General features: G+C 45.7%; 1 protein-coding gene across 2 annotated transcripts in view; it reads right to left on the reverse strand.

The window, feature by feature from the left end:
- The window catches only part of smad2 (SMAD family member 2), a 55,565-nt gene extending 43,508 nt beyond the window's left edge, over positions 1 to 12,057 (reverse strand). For both annotated transcript variants that reach the window (XM_060908800.1, XM_060908799.1), the window contains exons 1-3: positions 11,873 to 12,057; positions 11,421 to 11,528; positions 8,118 to 8,562 (exon numbers count right to left, since the gene is read on the reverse strand). In XM_060908800.1, the coding sequence (XP_060764783.1) occupies positions 8,118 to 8,353 (236 nt within the window). In that variant the 5' untranslated portion in view covers positions 8,354 to 8,562; positions 11,421 to 11,528; positions 11,873 to 12,057. The remainder of the gene's footprint in view (positions 1 to 8,117; positions 8,563 to 11,420; positions 11,529 to 11,872) is intronic.
- Positions 12,058 to 13,632: the final 1,575 nt, after the last annotated feature.

Consider the following 13,632-nt stretch of genomic DNA (forward strand, 5'->3'; position numbering starts at 1 on the left):
AAACTTTATTATTAAAAATAGATACATCCTTAAGATCAAATACTTTCAATTCATATTTTTTTGCTTTTTTTTTTAAGGGGTTTTTTAGTTTTCGAGTTGAGTTTTTAATTTCGTCCTTGGTTGGTTCAGCAATACAGGCTGCCATTTTGTTTTTCTCTACTCACGATATACGAGCTGATATCCTAGTAGCAGAGTCGCCAGTCAGAGCGCACGACTGCTCGTATCCAGTGAAAGTGGATACAATATCTGATATTCATACACTGGAAAACTAAACAGTGACTTACGACTCTGAATTCGGCATCAAGTGACAACTGGAGATCACAAATTAGCAGTTTATGTAAACTGCAAAGTGAACAGACTTGAGAAACACCTAGTGGTTTTAATTTTAACTTGGCCAAGACACTATACCAAAACTTGGCCACGTGTATCCGACCAGTGGCTGAGTACTTCCTCCGATAACAAAGGATCACAGCAACCCATGTGTGTAGCAGGATGACTAACTGATTGGACTTCTAGATTTTAAAGTCGGAAAAAAAAAAAAGTGTTTAATATTCGAGGGAATGAAAAGGACAGCTCTTCGGGGGGGTAAAATAACCAGGAAACCAATGAGAAAACAGGTTACCATGACAACCCTGCTGTAAACATACAAGTATTACACACAAGGGTGTGGAGATGTCATCATTTCCCCCCAAAAATATTACCATCATTATAAAGATGCCTAGTGTCCAGGTGACCAGCAACCCCACAGATCTGATCTGCCAGCATTGCAGAGACTAAAACCGCTCGAAACATCTCGACGCGCTTCTCAGAGCCAGGATAAAACCAACAAGCCGTCTTATCAATAGGCTGCTCTCCTGACAGGACAACTTCACGACGCAATGCGACTTATGGCCCTTTTCCACTACCCTTTTTCAGCTCACTTCAGCCCGACACGGCTCGCGTTTCGACTACCTCAGAGCAGCACGACTCAGCTCACTTCAGCCCTGCTCAGCCCCCAAAACTCGCACGGTTTTGGAGTGGGGCTGAAGCGAGCCAAACCGAGCCGAGTGAGGCTGGGGGCGTGAGCAGACACTCCCCTGTGCACTGATTGGTGAGGAGGAGTGTCCTCACATGCCCACACACGCCCCGCGAGCACGCTGGGATCTGTAAACACCGTAAACCCGGAAGAAGAATTACGAATTACGAGAATTTCTGAAGCCTTATGCGCCTCGCCTCATCTATACGCTCTTGCCAGTATCTGTTGGCGTTGTCGGTGACAACAAGCCACAGCACCAAGACCAGCAACACTAACGACTCCATGTCCTCCATGTTTATTGTTTACTCTCCGGGTCGTGAGACTACCGCTTAAAAGGTCACTGATGTCACCGTTTGCGCCGCCTAACGACATCACGTGACGTCCACCCACTTTCGCTAACTCCACCCAATGTGTCCACCCACTTCCAGCCAGCACGGTTCAGCGCGGTTGTAGTCGAAATGCAACTCCAACAGCCCCACTCAGCTCGACTCAGCACGGCACGGCTCAGCCCGACTCAGCCGCATTGGTAGTGGAAAAGCGGCATTAGAGACTAGGGGTGTGCAAAAATATCGATACGGCGATATATCGCGATACTTTGTCTTCTGATTCAATATCGATACTCAAAATTTGAATATCGATATTTTTTCAAATAATAAATCATGTTTCAGACGGGTTGTAAATCCAGTACGACTTCCGCACCTCCGCTCCGCGAGGTGTCGCTGTGCCGCACCCTCACTGCAAGGCACTCTTCGTCTTCTCTTTTTTCCCCCGGCGGTTGCAGTGAGGAAAAAAAAACAAGCAAGCATGGCTGTTAACGTAAACCTAGAGACGCCGCCGAACTTTAAGGCAGATGTTTGGAGGCACTTTGGATTCCAAAGGAAAGGAGAAAAAAAAAACAAAAAAACAAAAAAACAGTGAGCCGGTGTTCTGTAAAGTTATCCTACCTCTTGGATTTGTCCTACCAAGCCTACTGCGCATGCGCGAAATCCAGGAGGGTAGGAAAATTCAACAGTAGTTTTGTCCTACCGATCAGCTGGGCTGGTAGAAAATCGGTGAGTATTTCACGCATTTGCCGATTTTTATGTTTTGTGCGTATTGGTCGAGTCTTTGGCCGAGTCAAATAATTTGTAATGCCTTGTTTTGAATAATAAACCGGTCTGTATGAGAACTTGCTAATTCATGTGTTCTGCGCATGCGCAGTAGGCTTCGTGCATGCGCAGTAGGAGACTAAGATGCACACTGCACTTTTCAGTGTGTTTCAGACGGTGTGTTGTTCCTGCAAAATAAGCACAAGTTAAATGTTCTCCGGTATATGTTCTCAAGTTTACAAAGAACAAATTGATATTAGTGTCAGCACTGAAATGTATGTGCAGTCTGCAGTGCAAGTTTTAAGTTTTCATAAAACAATTTGATTCTGCTTGTTAAGCAGCACTGATGTGTCCATGCTTACAGAAAAGTTGAGAATACTAGCACAGAAATGGGAATTTTCTGTATGTTGTAGTGAAGCAACTCTTGGTTTTGCCAGCAGTGGAATAGAGACAAATATATGTCTGGCAAGAGTGTGTAGTTATGCATGTGAAATGTAATTTTACAGTGGTCAATAAATTCTGATTTTCTTCAGTGACACATATCGTGATGTGGTTGAAATTTCTTGCAATATATCGATTATCGCAGAATCGCTGTACCGTGATATTATCGTTATCGTGGGCAAAATATCGCCATAGTATCGTATCGTGAGATATCTGGTGATACCCAGCCCTATTATGCCGCTTTTCCACTACAAACGCGGCTGAGTCGGGCTGAGCCGTGCCGTGCTGAGTGGGGCTGTTGGAGTTGCATTTCGACTACAACCGCGCTGAACCGTGCTGGCTGGAAGTGGGTGGACACATTGGGTGGAGTTAGCGAAAGTGGGTGGACGTCACGTGATGTCGTTAAGCGGCGCAAACAGTGACATCAGTGACCTTTTAAGCGGTAGTCTCACGACCCGGATAGTAAACAATAAACATGGAGGACATGGAGTCGTTAGTGTTGCTGGTCTTGGTTCTGTGGCTTGTTGTCACCGACAACGCCAACAGATACTGGCAAGAGCGTATAGATGAGGCGAGGCGCATAAGGCTTCATAATTCTCGTAATTCGTAATTCTCCTTCTTCCGGGTTTACGGTGTTTACAGATCCCAGCGTGCTCGCGGGGCGTGTGTGGGCATGTGAGGACACTCTTCCTCACCAATCAGTGCACAGGGGAGTGTCTGCTCACGCCCCCAGCCTCACTCGGCACGGTTTGGCTCGCTTCAGCCCCGCTCCAAAACGGTGCGAGTTTTAGGGGCTAAGCAGGGCTGAAACGAGCTGAGTCGTGCTGTTTTTTGGTAGTCGAAATGCGAGCCGTGTCGGGCTGAAGTGAGCTGAAGCGAGCTGAAAAAGGGTAGTGGAAAAGGGCCATTAGAGACCATAATTTGCTCGCATCTACGCCAGGACCTAACCATACGTAGTCCGAGGACGGATCCAGGATCTGATTAAAATAATGGGGCACCATGATGCACGAGAGAAAACAGTGTGTTCTCAGTCTATAATCTTTGCTCGTGATGGCAGAAATTGAGCAACGCTGCCGATAAGTCTCCTGCTCGGGTTGCGTCCTCTGAACGTATGCCAAGCAGTCGCTCTCGTAATCCTGTAAAAGGTAAGGCTGAACCCATCATTGCAGCAAGGGTGTCTAATGTACAGCGCTCTTTGTGCATGTTAAAGAACAAAGCAGTTGAAGGAAAGAACGCCAAAACGTAAAGCTGCGATCCTACTCATTATCGACTAACCACGAAATCCCTTTTGCACAAAGTATAACTATGCAAAGTTATTTATTTCCTCAGGTCATCCACAACCTGAAAAAGGAAGAAAGACGAGGGGGGGGGATGGATAAATAAATAAAAGCCCCCCCCTCCAAACACCACACACTTGAGCAGAGTAAAATTAAGCATCATAATTCATAAGTAAATCTAGGCCATGCCTTGGAAAATAAGTTTTTTTTCTTTAAACACAAGGCACTTAAAAACACCCAACATTTATATAAAAAAAGTTTAATCTTTCATATTTCAATATTCAAAACCTAATTTAGATAACGACCTGCCCGACAGCTCAGCTGCCATCTCAAGACGATAATCAATGTGTGGGAATTCTGCTTTTGGTTGCTGTTGCTCATCCCCACCCCACCACCTTCGAGGAGCGATGCGATATCCTGTCTGCTCCGAAGATAATGTCATCTGCTCTTTGCAAAATACTGACCTGTACTCCGTTCCTCCCTCCTTCACCGGTAATTGATGGAATTATACACCCGTGCAGTCTGCTTCCTCAGCAGATTTATTGAAGGGGATGAAAACGGGGCCTTAATGCCAGCACACAGAGGCAGCCAGACAGCAGAGTGATCGCATTACAATCAATAGGCTTTAGAAATGCAACCCCATCACTCTGGCGAGGGGCGCGTGCGGAAGAAAAGCGCTCTCTCTGCATCCCTGCGCTCGCTGGAGGCACGTTTGCAGATACGCTATCTGTGCTGCTGCCGCTTCTCAAAGGACACGCGCTGATACTCGGGACTTCCAGAGACTCGGGCCGGAAGACACGTTATTGTAGATAAAGGGGTTGTTTTCCTTGAAATAGGGTAAACCAAAACAAAACAAACGAGCCGAGATCAAACGCAACCCTTCAGCGATGCGTTTGAAACAGCTGCTGTTCGAGGTTTCAAGATTCATCATCCGTGACCTCAAACCAATAAACGAGACCTAATCAACAGATCAAATCTACAGAGAAAAAAATAAATAAGTCACTGCCAAGCCACCTCCGCAATTCCTACTTACATCAGCATGGAACAGCGGAATACGTCTCCGCAGCTCCTTAAATGCATCTCGAGAAGTGGATTAATCATACATTTGTTATATAGAGGCGGTTAAAAATAACCATTTAGCACACGACAAACTCCATGAATCAAACCAATCACGCTCGAGTGCCAGGAACAAGCGCTCTGAAAAGAAAAATAATAAATCTTTGAGTGTGTGTTTTCAAGAGGAGGTCAACTTTTTTTTTTTTTATCCAGTTAGTACCAGGGCTTTGAACCGGTTCAAGGAATGAAAACGAAAACCGGGAACTTTTTCTATTTCACATGGAACAGAAACCAGAAACTTTATTATTTTTTATGTTCCGGAACAGAAACGCTTATTAAAAATAATGGTAACCGGTTAATACCGGTTTTTATTTTGTTCCTCAAAGTTTCCGTAGCCTACAAATAAAAAAGTCATTCTTCTCCTGCGCAAGTTTCTACGACCCGCTGGGGTTCACTTCCTGTGTGACGTTCGCTGACTGAATGGAGAGAGCGGGAGGGTGGACTACTATCACGTCTCCACGTCTTAAATAAGAGGTAAATATTGCAGTCTATCGTTATTCAAAAACGTTAATTTCAAACACAATATCAATATATTTGTCCACGTTAATGAGAGGCTCGCGAACATTAAATGACGTTAACCTCTGTTAGCCTATCAATGCATACAGGGCTTTCCACTAAGGCCAAGTTTACATTAGACCGTATCTGTCTCGTTTTCTTCGCGGTTGCACTGTCCGTTTACATTAAACCGCCGGGAAACGGAAATCCGCCAGCGTCCACGTATTCAATCCAGATCGTGTCAGCTCCGGTGCTGTGTAAACATTGAGATACGCGGATACGCTGTGCTGAGCTCTAGCTGGCGTCGTCATTGGACAACGTCACTGTGACATCCACCTTCCTGATTCGCTGGCGTTGGTCATGTGACGCGACTGCTGAAAAACGGCGCGGACTTCCACCTTGTATCACCTTTCATTAAAGAGTATAAAAGTATGAAAATACTGCAAATACTGCCCATTGTGTAGTTATGATTGTCTTTAGGCTTGCCATCCTTCCACTTGCAAGTGGTAAGTAACGCGCATGCCCGACATGCACTGAGATCACACACACAGCGGCTCAGTCCCGAATCACTGCTCGTGCGCTATACTCGCGCGCTCTGTGAGCTGCGCAAGGCCGGAGTGCGCACCCTCCAGAGGGCACTCGCTGTTCAGGGCGGAGTGATTTGGAGCGCAGGATGCCTGCGGAGCCGAGCGTATCCGTGTATTGGTATTGCTGTGTGCACGCGAATCGTGTATTGGTGTTGCTGTGTGCACGCTAATCGTTTTAAAAACGTTAATCTGATGATCCGCTGATACGGTCTAATGTAAACCCCACCTAAGGCTCATACTAGCCAGCCATGACATAAGTAGCCAGCCGGGGGGGGTTAAACACAAAATAAACTCCGCCGAGTGTGCGCACGCGCACACCGCATGTCGGGGCCACGGATCAGCGAAGTCTGCAGGGAATTTGTGGTTATTATCGGTACAAACAGCGCGAATCACAACTTAAATGAGTGCGGTTCAGTTTGACATTGTCAGTCCGTTAGATAAACATTTAATTTTATTAAAATCGAAAATTAATATTTAGAACCTGTGGGCTACAAAAATAAGTCATTAAAGTAGCCGGCTGGACTTAATTGTGTGCCGGCTGTATGGCCGGCAGCCGGCGCTTGTGGAAAGCCCTGTATAGGGCCTGACTAGCCTTTGGTAACACACTAAACGAATTATCTTTCATTTTTGGCACTTTTTCTGTTTGTGTAGATGGGAAGACATACTGAGAATCCAAATCGCCAACATTTGAAATAATAATTGTTTTGAATTATTTCTTGTCTTATTTAATGAAGGTTGTAATAGAATTAGCCTACATTTGGCTTAAGCTGGATGAGACAGAGACATAATTTTATAGCCATTTGTTAAACAGCTGACAGGGAACGTAATTAACCGTCCCGGGAACGAAATTTTTTTGTTCTAACCGGTTCGGGAACGTCTATTTAATGGTGGAACCCAAAACCGGAAACGTTAAAATTCCGTTTCTGTTCGGAACGAACCAATAGGAAAAAAATTCCGGTTCAAAGCCCTGGTTAGTACACACTGAATGGACTAAAGAGAATTCAAATGTTACTTCAACAAAACTGTATGAAGACAAAAAAAAAGTCTACTTGAACAACAGAGTTCGGATTTTTATTTTAAACAAAAGGTAACAGAAGTGAGCAGTGTGTCCCGGTATTCACGTCAAGAGCCACAGAGACAATGATGTCTTCAGCGATTCCCAGCACTCTTCAAGGTTAAACGACTGATTAGAACAGAAAACATGCACCGGCAGCAAATTTTCCCACCCTGTGAAACCTTCCTAGACAGACTCTCAAGGAAAGCTGGAAAGACCGTGAACTCTAAAAACGACGAGCTCGAAGCGCCTCAAAGATCCGACACAATCCTGCTCCACGGTGCAGGAGGCTCAGGATGAACATGGTTTAACCTGAAAGACTAAAACGTGCATATTTAATATTAAACTTGGCTCATGAAGCTCTACCCTTTGAGATCAGCTTCAAGTCTTGAATCGTTCAGCCCTCATAACAAAAGGCATACGATTTCCTTGACAATTTTCTGGATTTTAAAAAAAAAAAAAAACTATAATGTTCAGCTGTGTTTACCGGACTGCAACTTTTTTTTTTTTTAAACTGACTTTCACAAAAGCATAAATACGTCATCCTAGAACATACTACAAAAGAGCAGTGATAAAAACCGAAGCGGCAATGTTTTCATAAAACGCAAGGTTTCAACTTGTTGAGTCTAAGAAACCACTGTTTTCTCACAATACTGATAGAAGTCACTGATGGTCTAGATCCATCACTGTGAAAGCGAGAAGGTTAAAACGTGACTCGGTTTCAACGTGCAAATGAGATGGAATGGAAGTTTGTTTAAAAAAAAAAATCCGACTGAGACCCGAACTGAAATCAACATGACACAGAAATAATGCAATGAAACAAAATAAAATAAAATAAAGCAATGCTAATATGAGGAAAGGTGCACCCTCTGTTCAAATACTTGTGCTGAACACATTTCCTGGTCAAACTGTGCAATTCTCCTTTCCAAAAATCATGTTGACAGCTGTGAGCAAACATAAACTGCATGATAAGCTGAGAGCGGAAGCAAGGTTTTGGCATGGGGAGATAGATGTGCACGTGCGTTCTCTTTAGCGCTGGCGTACCTGGGGATGGTCACACACTTGGTGTTGCAGTTCTGCGTGGTGATGGCTTTCTCCAGCTCATCCAGCTGGCCCGTCTTCTTCAGCTTCTTCACCAGGCTCTTCACGGCCTTCTCGCACCACTTCTCCTCCTGACCGTTCTGTTCTCCGCCGCCTGCTCCGCCCGAGCCGCTCGCAGACTTCTTCCAGCCCAGCAGGCGCTTCACCACCGGCGGCGTGAACGGCAAGATGGAGGACATCCTCGGGGGTGTTTGGGTGTAGCCGTGAAACGCGGGACGTGGTTTGGAAAAAAACGGGACGAGATAAACCCGCTTCCCCAAGAAGGCTTTGGGAAAGAAGGCCACCAGCCCAAAGTGGCCGAGAGGTCCTGAAGGAACAGTAGCTGGGGTGTCAAGGCGGGAGAGGCGCTTAGGAGTTGGAACAGGGAAGAGGGGGGTTGAGGAGTTACCTGAGTGAAGAAAAACAAATTTTAAAAAAAAAATAAAAAATTTCTTTGGTGCAGTTTCACATGCATTATAAAGAACACCAAAATGCCTTTTAAGCCAATTTGCACTCATTTATCTACAAATTAGCGTCAACAATAATAACCCCAAAGCACAATAAGAAAATATCAGAAATAATTGACTGACATTTTCATACAAATGAATAAAACTGCTCAGCCAATGCATCAACAAGGAATAGATAGCAGCTTCAGTTAATTAGCGTTTATTTACATACGAGATGAGGCGACGCAATTATTCAGAGAGTATATTTCTTACTGTACGCCTGTCTAGATCAGTCATTTATAAAAGCTTACCCCAGGATCAGACTACACGATATTTTCATCTTTCACCATATCGGATTACGCGATCATAGCGCCAGGTCGGGAGAATGGCAACTTGTGGTGAAAAGTTCAACCCTGACCTGCGCGTCCTTGTGTAGTCGTACAGGAGGGTCAAGAAACTCTTCAGCGGTTGCCAAAAAATTGAGTGACACAGACTCCACATTGTTACAGTTCTGTCGATACCCGTTCATCGTTCCTGACGTTCATATCCAGGTCTGAGGCTGGAAATTCGTCAGCCACGACAGAACAGAATTCATATCGTCTGTTCCTTGATCCTGCCACGTTTTACACGAAGAAGTAACTCCAGGTAAGATTCGCCCTCTCTGACCAAACACTGAAACCAGTAACAGAAGGCCTGCAAGATTTTCCTCGACAAGCATTCCCAGTTCCAACAGGACTTGTTTAAGGACGAAGAGCTTTGCGTTAAAAGACTCAGAGCTGAGATTTCCTTCTTCTGTGCGATTTTGACACCTCTGAAGAAGGGGGGAAAATAACAACAATAATAAATAAATCAGGGGCGGCACGGTGGTGTAGCGGTTAGCGCTGTCGCCTCACAGCAAAAAGGTCCGGGTTCGAGCCCCATGGCCGGCAAGGGCCTTTCTGTGCGGAATTTGCATGTTCTCCCCGTGTCCACGTGGGTTTCCTCTGGGTGCTCCGGTTTCCCCCACAGTCCAAAGACATGCAGGTTAGGGTAACTGGTGACTCTAAGGCCAAGTTTACATTAGACCGTATCTGTCTCGTTTTCTTCGCGGATGCACTGTCCGTTTACATTAAACCGCCTGGAAACGCCGGGAAACGGGAATCCGCCAGGGTCCACGTATTCAATCCAGATCGTATCAGCTCCGGTGCTGTGTAAACATTGAGAATACGCGGATACGCTGTGCTGAGCTCTAGCTGGCGTCTCATTGGACAACGTCACTGTGACATCCACCTTCCTGATTCGCTGGCGTTGGTCATGTGACGCGACTGCTGAAAAACGGCGCGGACTTCCGCCTTGTATCACCTTTCATTAAAGAGTATAAAAGTATGAAAATACTGCAAATACTGATGCAAATACTGCCCATTGTGTAGTTATGATTGTCTTTAGGCTTGCCATCCTTCCACTTGCAAGTGGTAAGTGATATGCGCTGGGATCACACACACAGCGGCTCAGTCCCGAATCACAGCTTGTGCACTTCACTCGCGTGCTCTGTGAGCTGCACAAGGCCGGAGTGCGCACCCTCCAGAGGGCACTCGCTGTTCAGGGCGGAGTGATTTGGAGCGCAGGATGCCTGCGGAGCCGAGCGTATCCGTGTATTGGTGTTGCTGTGTGCACGCTAATCGTTTTAAAAACGTTAATCTGATGATCCGCTGATACGGTCTCATGTAAACATGGGCTAAATTGACTGTAGGTGTGAATGTGAGTGTGAATGGTTGTCTGTGTCTATGTGTCAGCCCTGTGATGACCTGGCGACTTGTCCAGGGTGTACCCCGCCTTTCGCCCGTAGTCAGCTGGGATAGGCTCCAGCTTGCCTGCGACCCTGTAGAACAGGATAAAGCGGCTAGAGATAATGAGATGAGATAAATAAATCACATTTCAGCACAGATTCCGATTGGACGGTACGGTGGCGTAGTAGTCCGTACTATCGCTTCACAGCAAGAAGGTTCCGGGTTTGAGCCCGGTAGCCGACGGGGGCCTTTCTGTGTAGCGCTTGCATGTTCTCGGTTTTCCACACAAATTGCCCATAGGTGCGACCGTGGATGCGAATCGTCGTTTCCTGAGCCCAGAAATGGGAGAATTGTATCAGAAAGGTTGCACGCATCTGGTGTAAAGCTATACTCCAATTAATATGGCATGCGGTTCAGTCAGGTCCACACGGACCCTGATCTGACAGCAGTGCTGGACGATAACGAAGAAGAAGGACAGATTACGATAGGGAAGTGGAAGTAAATGTTTTCAACGCAGGCCTTGGTTTAGCTTTCCAATAATCACCAGATATCTCATGCTTGATTAAAACAACTCCAAGTATGAGACGTAAAAAGGAAAGGGGTAGATAGGTAGGTAGACGGACAGAAAAATAGTAAAGCGCTAGAATTCAAACTCATCCCATACTCAAGAGGAAGAAGTAGTAACAGTAGTGTATTGTTTGTTTACTATCTGTGAGCTTAAAAATCTAGTGATCCAGCAGGTAATATAACGTGTTTAATACAGGTTTATTTTAATATTTGCTGGGGGGGAAGAAAAAAAAATCGATGGACAAATTCCAGTGCAGCAGATTCATGAGCTCACACCAGACGAACTCATGCAAGTACCAAAAAGATGCGTATTTAACTTCAGATTCCACTCGATTAATCGACTAAATAACCCGATTAACTGCTCCGATGAGGTCGAGGAAAGAAATGCAACACAATGAAGGGAAAACAGGCCGCATGCTGAAGCAGCGCTCGCCATCAGCCAAGTTGTTATTTGTCATTTTTATACCGATCAAACTCACATTTCTCACCTCAGGCAGATGTTTGATCAGTGGGAATGTTGGTGTCCAACAGCTGCATGAAACACTGCCGGTTTTCTGGATCAAATCGACCCGCAACCCGCGGAGGATGCGATGCAGCTGCAATGAAACAAACCCGGAGCATGATGAGTGCAGCTACAACCGAACCGGACGCGATGAAACACTGCCCACCGCTCCGGTTTGGTTCCTTTCTTGAGTTCGTTTTAAATAATATACGTTTACAAAAAACACACAGCAAGGCAGTATGAATCAGTTCCAGAGCTGTTTAGTCGATAATTATCGAGCTCAACAACTCGGCGTCCTGCTCTAAAGCCCTGGCCATTATTAACACCGAAAACCGCTAGCAGGGCTTTGCTACTTTGTTTGACAGAAAAATAAACAGGTTAGAGACGTGTTTGCAGCCAGTTTATCTTCAATATAGCGCTTTTATTTTGTTAACTCACCTTAACAGCGACTCGGATACGAACTCAAAACCGTCCAGTCAACAAAAAGAAAAAATCCGTACATACGCTTTAAAAAAAAACAAACAAACACACACACTTTAGACTGTATTTTTCTTCCCCTGTAGCCAAATTACAGCAGCAGACGACGGCCTCTGTCTTATACAGCCAACCTAACGTTATTGCACGCAACGCGATACGTTCCCGCCCACTCTCGGATTCTCATTGGTCGAGACAGAACCCTATGCTTGCTACAACCGAACAAATGATTGGCTTTAACGCAATGTCAATCCTGGTGACGTCGCGTATGCAAAGTGTTAGTGATTCCTATTGGTTAATCAGATTCACCTCGTCGTTGGTGATGTTTAGATCGCTTGTGATTGGTTCATGTGGCTGCCCATCTACTGACTTCATAATAGAACGAAACGGAACAGGGGTGGGGCAAGAGTAAGTGGCCGAGAGCCGTCAAAAACCGAGTGTGTATTCCTCCGCCATTCAACAAAGGAGCGTAAACAGGGCTGGGTTTTATTTTTTTATTTTTTTTTATGAAGCAGCTTCTGTAACAGTGGTGACTCTTTTTGCGTTCTGATAGTCTACATTCGGTGTGTTAGTATGCACTTTTCCAGTGACAGTGACGCCAAATGATGATAGTTTATAATAAACGTGATCATAAAACTTAACTGATTATTATAAAAGTTGTACAAATTGATTGAAATACAATAAAACTGTCAATTTCAGTCTTTACACTCACAACAATACGACATGCCCCCTGACTGTTATCATGTTGGGTTGCCAGATTGTATTAATGGTGTTGAAATCCTACACATTTGAGATGACAAATACATCTAACACACACACACACATATCATGTCATCTCATTATCTCTAGCCGCTTTATCCTGTTCCACAGGGTCGTAGGCAAGCTGGAGCCTATCCCAGCTGGCTACGGGCGAGAGGCGGGGTACACAGACAATAATTCACACTCACATTCACACCTACGGTCAATTTAGAGTCACCAGTTAACCTAACCTGCATGTCTTTGGACTGTGGGGGAAACCGGAGCACCCGGAGGAAACCCACACGGACACGGGGAGAACATGCAAACTCCACACAGAAAGGCCCTCGCCAGCCGCTGGGCTCGAACCCAGGACCTTCTTGTTGTGAGGAGACAGTGCTAACCATTACACTACTATGCCAATATCTCATCTCATTATCTCTAGCCACTTTATCCTTCTACAGGGTCGCAGGCAAGCTGGAGCCTATCCCAGCTGACTATGGGCGAAAGGCGGGGTACACCCTGGACAAGTCGCCAGGTCATCACAGGGCTGACACATAGACACGGACAACCATTCACACTCACATTCACACCTACGGTCAATTTAGAGTCACCGGTTAACCTAACCTGCATGTCTTTGGACTGTGGGGGAAACTGGAGCACCTGGAGGAAACCCACGCGGACACAGGGAGAACATGCAAACTCCACACAAAAGGGCCCTCGCCGGCCCCGGGGCTCGAACCCAGGACCTTCTTGCTGTGAGGCAACAGCGCTATCCACTACACCACCGTGCCGCCCCTATGCCAATATATATATATATATATATATATATATATATATATGGGGTGGCATGGTGGTGTAGTGGTTAGTGCTGTCGTCTCACAGCAAGAAGGTCTGGGTTCGAGCGGTGAGGGCCTTTCTGTACGGAGTTTGCATGTTCTCCCCGTGTCCGTGTGGGTTTCCTCTGGGTCCTCCGGTTTCCCCCACAG

Source organism: Neoarius graeffei, chromosome 25 (assembly GCF_027579695.1).
Source record: "Neoarius graeffei isolate fNeoGra1 chromosome 25, fNeoGra1.pri, whole genome shotgun sequence".
NCBI classification, from domain to species: Eukaryota; Metazoa; Chordata; class Actinopteri; order Siluriformes; family Ariidae; genus Neoarius; species Neoarius graeffei.